This window comes from Topomyia yanbarensis, chromosome 2, assembly GCF_030247195.1.
Source record: "Topomyia yanbarensis strain Yona2022 chromosome 2, ASM3024719v1, whole genome shotgun sequence".
Classification (NCBI taxonomy): domain Eukaryota; kingdom Metazoa; phylum Arthropoda; class Insecta; order Diptera; family Culicidae; genus Topomyia; species Topomyia yanbarensis.
Window position 1 is genome coordinate 444,286,569 of NC_080671.1, and position 11,333 is coordinate 444,297,901.

Consider the following 11,333-nt stretch of genomic DNA (forward strand, 5'->3'; position numbering starts at 1 on the left):
TCTTGTCTTTTATATATACTCCTTTAGTTTTATGCATTCTTAATAATTTATTTATTTTTACTATTGCTTTAAATTTGTCTTGTTTTTAATGTTAAATAAATTTTATTAGTCTTGATTTATCGAATTTTTCAGTTTTATCCATTTTTTATATTAATGTTTGTATTCTTTTTTGTAGTTTTTTTTCACTTTCATTGATTCTAAAAAATTCCTACTTTCCTATCGATTTTTCATTATTTTCACCATTTGTTCAATAATGTTCGACTTTTTTAATCTTCGCAATATGTTTTTCTGGTTTCCTGTTATCCTTTATCAATTTTTTATAGGTTTTGTTTTGGTTTTTCTCGATTAAACATTTTTTGACAATTGCCACTAATTTTTTTATTTGGTTGATTTTGTTGTTTTTAGCTCTTTTGTACATTCTTTTAATATTTAATTTTCCTATTGCTTTTTATCTTTTGCCGTTGATTGCCGTTTAGATATTTATAATTTTTGTAATTACTACATTTTTAATCTTGCCATTTCATTACTTTTATAAATACTATTAACAAAAATGGCGTTTTTCAAAGTCACCAAAACTGTCGAAGAGGTATTAAAAACTCCCAAAGTATAAAAAACTCTACGTTTTTTCCTTCATTGGCACTGCAAACAACTAGAGCAAAAAATGGTACATAAACATAAAATTTCAGTGTACTGCACATAATTTATGTGAACTCCAATGGATTTAAAATATTGATTTTTTTGTACTTAGGCAATACAGAGTTGTGGGGGCCCGTACGTTGGACCCCCCTGGCCCGTATTTTCTCTCTGCGGCCCTGCTAATTATTATAACGTGTTATAACTCTGTAGTGTAAACATTGTATTGTTAAACCAATTTTGCAGCGTTTTATGTTATATAGGTGTTGTATGTGGTGATAGGACTGACATAGTTATATCTCCAGTACAGCGGTTTGTTTCATAATTTAAAACAGATTTATTTTAAATTTAAATTTGTATACACAACCGTTCTATTTGTTGTATAATTTAAAACCAACTTAATCCACCTAGCAGTGAGATGAGACATTTCTTACACATGCCACTGTTGGATCATTCATTAGTTTGCAGAACTCGTTCATTAGTTTTCATTTTCTAGCCCTGCACGAATAAACTGAACAAATATAGAAAATCAATAAAACGAACAAAAAATAAAACCAAAAATAAAAAACAAAATGTTTTCAAATTCATTAAATGAGCACAATGAATATTATTCACATTAATCATATTAATAAAATACATAAATCAAATTAGATTAGCTCATTAAACGAAAAATTAGGCAACATTTAAAAATAGTTATGAAATTAATTGAAAAAATTAAATTGACTCAAATTAACAAACAAACAAATAAACGGAATGACTGATTACGAAATAAATAAAATTCAAGAAATGAACTAAATGAATCAAATTAATCAATTGAATCAAATGAATTAAATGAATCAAATGATTCAAATGAACCAATTGAAAAAAAAGAATCAAACGAATCAAATGGATAGAATGAATTTAGTGAATCCAGTGAATCCAATGAATCAAATGAATAATGGATAAAATGAATAAAATAACTGGAATGAAAGAAAAGGATAAAACTAATAAAAAAATAATCAAATAAACGAAACGAATAGAATTGATAAAATGAATAAAAATAAGAAGAAAATGAATTGATTGAAATGAAAAATTAAGCAATGTTAAAAAGTTATAAATTATTAGAAAAAAATGTATCTAATAAATAATTTGGACGATATGAATAAATCAGAAAAATTATTAAAATGAAGAAACTGGAAACATTTATAATGTAAAAAACCGAATAGAATGCATTGAAGGAAAACATTGAAAAGAATAAGTTTAATAAATGATATGAATAAACTGTACGAAAAAATAAACTGATCAGAGTGAATCCAAAGACTAATAAAATAGATCAAATGAACCCAAATGAACAAAATGAATAAAAAGAATGATGAATGGAATTAGTAATTAAAATGCATAGATCACATACTTAAAATTAGTGAAATGTTCAAAATGAATAAAACAAACAAGACGAATAAAATCCTTGAAATGAAGAAACTGAAAAAATGACTATTTAGAGTGAAATTAAAAATCCTTTTTGAATAAAGTAAATGAATAAACCGGATTGTACGAATTTGAGAACTATTGTATCAGAAAGTTATGAATTGTTTTTAAAAATCCCAGCATATGAAAAATGGCTATTTAGTATGCAATGAACTTTCTAAAGTTTTCATTATTTTTTTGTTTTCGCCTCTTCGTTTTCGTTATTCTTTTCCTAGCGGCGTCGTTTAAGATTATCTGGTGTTTCTACTTTATTGATGGACCTTAATTAGTTATAAGGAACCTGGAACGTTCAATTTGTTTTGGAATTCCATATTGGAAAGTAAAGTAAGACAAGGTCACATGTGCTTTCAAACCCTTTAAACAGAGAGCGACAGACGGAGAATGCGATTTGTGAATGGGAAAGGTAGACATTTCAAAGTTTTCATTTGCATTGACGTAAATAGTGTGAAGCTATGCTATGTCGATAGCACAAAAGCCATTCAGTTGATTATAATGCAGTCTCTTTCCAGTCATCCTTATGCCAATGAAAGTGTCACTTGACATAATACTGCTCTTGATGGATAGACGTACTTGACATTGCAAATCTTAATTTTCTGCGAATAAATATGTTTCTAGTTACATTGGTCATGAAAAGGGTACCTTCGGATTCATTTGTTGTTACACAGTAATGTGTATGATAAAAATGTAGGCAGATCAAACGTTTCCGTACACACTACATTCAACGCTTCTAACTATGTAATTGTAGCTGCCATTGAAACATCAATTTAATTGTACTTAGTATAGAGCAAAAATGAACAACAATAAGTTAGAAGAAATATTGTACTTGGATCCCCCATCGAGAGTGGAGTCTTTGGGAGAATTCTTTTCCCGGAGCTAATTCGTGGATATTTTTAGACTTTGATCCGTTATTCTTCATAATAGTTCATACCAATACAACGAATATATATTTTCAATAATACATCACAAAAAATATGTTCTTACTTTTCACATGACACATTTGAGCATATGATTCATTTAATATTCAATTCAAACACGAAAAGTTTAAATAACGCAGTTTTCATCTTCAAACATCCATATTACCCAGTTAAGTTAAATATTTTTCTAGATAGCCATAAATTTCCCTAATTGTAGTGTATATAAAAGCTCCGAATGGAACTGAATTAAATTTGAGTTGATGTAGTTTTCGATTTTTGGTCGCCTGCCTACCCATAGTTCAACGTTTCGAAAAGATACACCTTTCATCTTGATGGTGTGAACATTTGAAAACAGTAATAGTTGTCTCATAATACAAACATTTTGCAAATTTTCTCAGGACTATAAATATTTTATATACCAAGTAAAATGTAATATTAAATTAGTTTTCACGTGATTGGACATAAACAAATATTTCAGATTGTCAGAATATCTTATCTTTAAAACACCAACTACTAATCTTTTTTCGTTCCAAAGTTATGAGAAATTTTATATGAAGAATATAGCTTTTTCAAATAGCATTACCTTCGATTAGAGCACTTAGCATTAAATACCATTGCTGTCATATGGAATAGCATGCTTTGTAGTATAGATCGACATAAAATGGCCTACACGATTTTTTTATATCTTGCAATATTTACTCTAAAAACGGTTTATTTTTAGTCAAAAGTATATATAACTTCCTAAGGAGAGAAGCTAGAGGTTCGCTATGTTGAGACAAATTGTTCTTAAAGATATTTGAAAGTATTTCTAAAGTGAAATTAAGTTTTATTTTTTGTGTTTCGAATTCATCTCGTCAGTAACTAGCACCATCTGGGTGTCTAGTTAGACGATGTATCTAAACCAGTACCCAAATTAACACTAGTTAGACACAAAAAAAATCAATGAAAAATCAAAACTGCGAAAGTTATATAGAGAAAACCATTGTTTAAGAAACACTCTATTTTTTGTAAATTTCTTGTAAAATGGAAAGTACACGAAATAGAGTTCCAGTGTCTTCGACAAAGTTTTTTAAAATTTTATATTCTTCAATTTTCTGCTCTGCTAAACTCTATCTCGAACCATTAAAAAGTTAACTTTCTGATTTTTAAAAGATTGGAACCACCCTACCCACTAATTAAAATAATACAGAAGAATTGTAAAGTGTAATATTTTATCATGAAAACTAAAATGTGTTTTTATATTGTCCACCGTGAAAGTAATTTAAACATATTACAAAGGGTCAATTAATATAAACAGATATTTTCAGAGTTTTTGAAGACGATCAGTTTCTTCTAATACATCAAAACTCTAGCTTCTATTATTTAAAAGATATAAGTACTAAATTTTTTGAAATCAATTGTATGAAATTTAAAAAAAAAACATGGTGTTTGCCATTTTTTTTGCTCAATTGTAACTTTAATCATGACATTATTTATAGTTGAATTATTGGCAGTGGTCAGCTATTTTCGTCCGCGTCCCTTATCACTAATTTTTATACAGTGATTCATCAGCAGTTCTATGGTTATACAACTATACCTTGGTTATGCAACTAATTTTTTCCGATCTTTTTTAAATGCAAATAATTAAGCAATCTTCATTTCGTTATATTCTGAATTGCACATATTTTGTCGTATGTAATTTTAAATGTACTTTCATTTGATGGCACTGTAAGGGAACACGTATCCGCCGGTTGATGCCAATCAAGCTGACATTTCTTTCGACTGAACAAACTAATTTATTTGTTTGTTTAGTGTTTATTTGACCAACTAGGAAACGAATCCACTGGGTGGTTAATGCTGGTGGGAAATACGCATGGTCTTGTCTGAGTGAATGACTTTTAAATTATGTGTGAGGGTGGAGAATTGACAATTCGTAAGATCAATTCAAATCCAATTACCAATTTGCGGCAATCATTTCAGCACGAGGAACAAATGTTTTATGGTCATATTTAATGCTTTTCTTTTAGTCCATTAACTCATCAGTCAATTATACTGAGCTAAGAATAAGTACGTACTATTTGGAAACGGGGAGTGTTTGATTCGTGCATGCTGTTAATATCGTTTAGGAACGCAGCATTTGTATTTTTTCTGTTTCGCGTCTTCATTGTAATTGTAAAATTTCAAGTTACAGGATCTCAATATGCTTGTGATTATACCAATTAGGACCATTTATAAATTCTGCCACGCTATTAGAAGGAAAAGATATGAATAATTGTGACATAAATGGAAGGGGAGCACGTCATGTGCTTTGACGCAATCGGCCGTTTACGCACGATTGCGCCATGTATATAGTAAATTCCATATAACATGAACACTTTTGCTAGTAGCGGCATAAAAGTGCTACTACAAAATGAAGGAAAAACTAAAATAATTTGATTCGCATTAGACCAAGGGGAAAAATAACGTGGTAATATGACTGAGAGTTAGTATTGGGTAATCTTTGCGTGACATAATTTTTTAATGTTCCACCATACCACTTTTAAACTCATTGTTTACGGTCCATTTTACATTGTCGACAACACTGCCGACAGCCGGCTGTCCGGAGTTCAAGTTGTTTTCGAAGAAACAATCTCGATAAACGATTAGCCAGAGTTTAAACGCCTAGAAGATTTTCGTATCCTACAGTCAATAAACTATTCAAACATGCACGAAAATATAGTCTCAGTCGCATCGCTTGCTTGAAGCGAATCCTGACTAACAACCCACCCACTACCCAATCCATGGTACTTATGAGAGTGTCACTGAGTCGGGACCTTCCGTTAAGTAAGTACCACATCAGCACTTCCTTTATCATCCCAAGTTACGGTAAAGATGGTCGTGACCCGCAATGGTGGCTCTCAGGCGAAACTCTCGCTTGGATTGGATCAATTGTTATTCCCAAACAATGCTCCTCAAGAAGTCTGGCTGGAAATGAGAGTCATCAGTCTGCAATCTACGAAGTATACCGTGCTTACGCAACGCAACGCAACACAACATTATTTATAGTTGAATTATTTTTTATTTTCCCCAATGAGTGATCTTGTTATTCCAAAGAACCCCATTTTGTGCGAAAAAGTGCTCATAACTTTTCAGCGAAGATAGATAGATTCGTAGTGCCATGAAACAAATTATTCTCCTTAAAACAATTTCAAAGTTGTCTGAACTTCAGTTTTAAATCAATACCTCAAAAGTTATTTGAATAAATGCTTTTTTCTAAGAAACATCCTCACCTTCAATTTTAAATTTGCTGGAAAACGCAATGTATGACAGACAGCGCTAACATGTCTTCAGCCAACTTTTTCAAAATTTGTCGTTCGTCAGCTTCACTGAAGATAGTTTGGCTTTAACTAGAATGATTAAAAAGTTATGTTTTATCTTGTTGAAATTAGAACCACCCCAGCTGTTGTTTTAACAAAAAGAAGGGGCTCACAAACTACGAAAACTTCTCCCAAGACTTAATAAGGCTAAGTTGTTTAGTTTTTGTAAAATGTCAAAATTCCTGCTAAATTTACATTCTGGACCACTGTGCAATGTGTCAAAATGTAAAAAAATTTCTACTTCAACCCATAGTCTTGGACATTTTCCAAGCACAGGGGGCCCGTCGATAAATCAAAATAGAAAATTTTTCTACTTTGTAGGAGTGAGTTTTATAGTAAAGAGTAAGTTGTTGGCAGATGAAAATAAATAGTTGTAGACATTCTTAATGCAGATGGGGGTCCCCCAATGCATCAAAACGGAAAATTATTCAACTTTATGGGAATGAGTTTTATAGTGAAGGAAAAGTTGTTGGCAGCTGAAAATTAATGGTTTAAGACATTGTCGTTCTCAGAAACTATATTTCCCTAAATTATTGAACTTTCATGACAAAACATCACCTAACATGTAATGAAAGTTATATTCTCCCTAGCGCCACCTAGTGGCTGAAATTATCTATTCGCCTTCGGGCAGCACTCGACCCGCTGATGAATATTGCCGAAGACACCACACTTCTCAATTATCATGATCTCGAGATATAGAATTTGAGAAAAATACATGCTCACTAGCGCCGCCTGGCGGATCTGTTTCAATTTGATAGATCCATAATCCCGTAGCCCTTGACCTCCCCTAGAAGCGTGCCAAAAACACCATCTTTCCAAGTTATTAAACTTTTGAGATGTATCATAGTCTATAATGTGCTGAAATGTGATACGCTCACTAGCGCCACATGGTGAGAGTATCCCAAATTAACCTGTCACCATGTGGTAGTCTTTGATTTCTCGAGCAACTTTACTGAAGACAGTATCCCTCTAAATATTTTGGTTATTGAGTTAAAGGATGATTTTGCCATCAGTTGATCATTTGCATTCGCACTTGTGCCGCCTGGTGGGACAATTCCGAGTTATTATTTCCACCATCCAGAAATTCTTGACTTTCTGGATAAATCTTCCTGAGACACCACCTTTCAAAATAATAAGTGTTTCGATATATTTCATATGAAACCCGTTCAATGATAGTCACATTCACGGTGAAAGGTGAGATTTAGATAGTAGATAGTAAGATAACTTACACTCTGAGTTAATAGGCCCATAATTTATCAAAGCTTTTTCCTTAGACAAATATTAGCATGTTTTAACAGATGAACATAGCTCTAATCGCAATAAAAAATTTGTTGGCTGAATTTTTGTATAGAAAAGAATATCAAAACCAAGAAAAAATACTACTAATTATAGCAAAAACACGATTTTTGATTGGAGACACCTCTAAATCTTGTCCAAATTAAGTCATTTTTGGCGAAAGTGCTTAAATTCACACCTAGAATAAAAATCTGAGCTGACTCATGTATATTTCAAAACATTTTCAAAATATGGAGAGGTCTACTATACAATCAACCTGAGTTCTTGACGGAATGCCATCTGTGGTTCTTGTTTTGGGCGAAAATATCACCCCTCTTAACTTGGGGCTTCTTTTCGAAACACTCTTATTTTTCTTCTCATATTAAATCCACTTTTTCAAATGCACTTTAATCACACACCACTGAAAAAAACACCCGCGAAACTTCAATCGTTTACTAACAAAACTTCGAATTTTCTGCCACTGTGCAAATGACCGAAGGAAAATGTCCGAAGACTCATTTGTGCGTTAAAATTTTCACTTCGAATTACATTTTTTCTCAATGTAAACAAGCGAGTCGGTGCCTAGCAACAAGCGTGCGTTCCTGGCTTCCACATATCTTCACCTTAAATGAGATTCATATTGATTCCTGATTCCTCTATTTTCTGGTAACAGGAAGTCGCCATTTTAATTTTAAAAATAGCGTTACTCATGCAAATGCAATTTTAATCTAACTTATAATATACCGTAAGCAACACCTGGACTAATTGTAGTTAGGTTTTGTGCCCTTCATGTATAAAGACGGTTTTAAACCAATTTTCTCCTTAGGGAGTAAAAGTTACAGCTTATTTTTTGCGCCGTTTCTCTCTCGACAGCAAACATAATGTTCAACTTTGATCAGATTCAAATTCGCCTCCAGCAAAAACCACATAAGAACCCCCAATAAATGTGTGACATTATTTAATAATTTATGAAGGTCCCTACCTAACAGCCACTTCAGCCTTAAATTTATCGTGATGTAATTTTGCCGTAGGTATGTGCGTTCCTTTTGTATATCACCGGCGAAAAGGATGTGAAACAAATCGGCCACTGGCTTTGACTGAGCTACGAACTTCGCACTCAGATCACGTTCTACGCTGATGGCAGACCGTGATTAGACCAGCCCCCACGGCTTCTTCCGGCAAAGGTGAAGACGGTGCAAATGGAGTTGTAAAGTGGACGTGAGTGAACCAACTTCGACGAACCGTATACTTCAAGGTGGGTGGTGTGTTTCAAAACGCTCCGTGGTAAAAAGTTTTCATTATTGTTACTCTTCCAGTTTATTTATTATGTTAACAAACCTGCATTTATTCGCCTTTCTTAATATTTGTGTACCTTTTCTACACGACTTCAAGTCAACAAAGCCACGGGGTACGGTACTGTACCCTTATTATTTGTTCCATCTTATGGAAAAGGTGCCTTTTTATGGGACTGAATCGCATAATGGCGGTAATTGACTTGACTGACCTCTGTCTGCGAGTTTTCCATGTAGACAGGTGTAAACAAAGGCGTGGGATTTCTGGCGGTTCCAGGACAAGACCGGGTTGTTGGACTTTTAGCTTTTTTACGGTGCTCTTTTAGAGACTAAACGTGACTGCGTTTTTTCGTTTCAGTAATGAGGTTTTTTCTTCATTTTAACAGATTAAATGTTTTATTTATGTGACTCACTTGGGTGACATTCTTCACAACACCCTAAATTATACATTTCACCAACGATCACAAACCGCAACACAAGTGTATTTGAAAGAAGTAAAAAACCAAAGCCTACTGCCAGCACTCACACGCTTGGGATTCGCCTTTCGCACAATCGCCAGTCAACCTCCATGCCAGCTCCCCGGTTTTCAAATTCAAGCACATGTCGTTTGACAAACTGTTCCATATTCATGCACTCTAGCTTCTCTCGTATTCTTGCCTTCAGTGGACCTTCGATAGCGTCCATAATTTGGTAACGCAGTAAATTCGGAAGGATATTTATAGCAGCTTCCACCAGATAATCCAACGAACCAGCACCTGAGCAACGAATCTGTTGAAGAGTTTCGTCAAAGAATAGCTCCACTATAAATACATCGCGTCATAACTAACCTGAATATTTCCCATCTCCAGCTGCAAATCTAGGAGACTTGGTTTTCGTCGCAAATCCAGATGTTGTCGAGTTTGAATAGTGACCCGCAGGTACTCAACCGTGAAGTGAATTGAACCATATTTTGAAAATGGCGTAGTTTGCCACTGCGTGAAACCTTCCAGTCGACCGGTGCCTACTTGCACTTCAAGATCCGCAGTATTGTTTCTAATTGTGATTCCAACATCTCCAAATCTGTAGAAATTTGACAGGCCCCGTATCAAGCTGTGCGATAGTTGAACTCCAAAGATACCAACTCCGATTTTGTAATCCGGAAGCATATACGGATCGTAACGCTTCCTTTGTAGCATCATTCGAACCTCGGCGATCAATAAATCCAGTGGTGAAATAGAGTTCACGAGAACCACTTCTCGTTTCTCGATCAGTTCCTCAAACTTACTGTCTATCTCCTTTTGGATTTTAACATGAGCCTCCCGCAGCATAAAAGGCTTGATCATATCCAGCACCATGCTGGGCGCAGCATTGACCAATCTCTGAAACATCCGTCCCATAAATCCCAAGTTCTGAAAATCTGATGCCATCGCTGCAAATCCAAAATCCAACTGGATGTCTTGTGTTCGCAGCGTCCCTTCGGGATTCACTATCAAACTCACATTGGCTGCCGTTACAACATTGGTTAGATAAACGTTGAACGGACCGCTGGAGCTCTGCAGCAGCGAGCTTAACGTGTAGCTCCCGTTGATCAGTAGTTCTTCCATGATCACCTCCGTTCGGATATTCATCCTACTCAGCTCCACTTGGAACAATCGAATTCTCAGCTTGGAAAGTCCGTGGGTCTGTACATCCCGCATATGCATCGTGGACAGAGCAACGGAATGTTTGATCGGAGGAATTGGCATCGGGTCTAGTGTTGGGCCGATTGGAAGTCCTACCGGATCGGGTTGTTTGTAGAATTCGATGATCTGGAAGAGTTGGGCGGAGAGTACGGCATCACCGGTTGATCGGTTTGTCCTATGCAATGATTCCAGTGACCAAGCTTGGACACTTACTAAGAGCACTAGTAATCGGATCATGTTAACTCGCGGTTTGATAAGCAACTAAATCTTGATGTTCAATGAATGGGGATGATGACGATCGTTGGAATGCGTTATCAGCGCTGAGCGGATTTACATTGTATGGTCGGTTGTTAATTGCGCAATAGTTGATTATAGTTATTTTTTTGCTACATAGGTGCCATCGCGAGATAAGATCGATGATCGATGAACTCGCTGGAGGTATTAGACACGATTCCGATTCTAATTTTTCAATTTCATTAGTTAGTGTTTATAGAAGTAGAGATAGTTAATCCGATAAATAGTGGACAACTAATGAATAACTATTGGTGACGTTTTTTGGCATTCTCATATAAAGAAAAGCCTGGCAATAGAGTGCTCCAAAACAAAAGTTTTTTGTTCGGTATTTCACCAACCGGATTTTTAAAATAGAAGTAAAAACTAGAAATTTAAAATTATAAAATTATTAATTCAATTAAAATTCCATTTTCACTTTTTTATTGATTTTACGAAGTTATATCACAGACTAACAGACATAACACT

At 34.4% G+C, this 11,333-nt stretch overlaps 1 protein-coding gene across 1 annotated transcript; it reads right to left on the bottom strand.

The window, feature by feature from the left end:
* Positions 1-8,788: 8,788 nt before the first annotated feature.
* LOC131682108 (uncharacterized) lies at positions 8,789-10,811 on the bottom strand. The gene is made up of 3 exons (XM_058963329.1): positions 9,741-10,811; positions 8,960-9,681; positions 8,789-8,869 (listed from the first exon to the last, which is right to left on the bottom strand). Exons 1-2 carry the CDS (start codon positions 10,809-10,811, stop codon positions 9,436-9,438), a joined length of 1,317 nt encoding a protein of 438 aa, XP_058819312.1. The 3' UTR covers positions 8,789-8,869; positions 8,960-9,435.
* Positions 10,812-11,333: the final 522 nt, after the last annotated feature.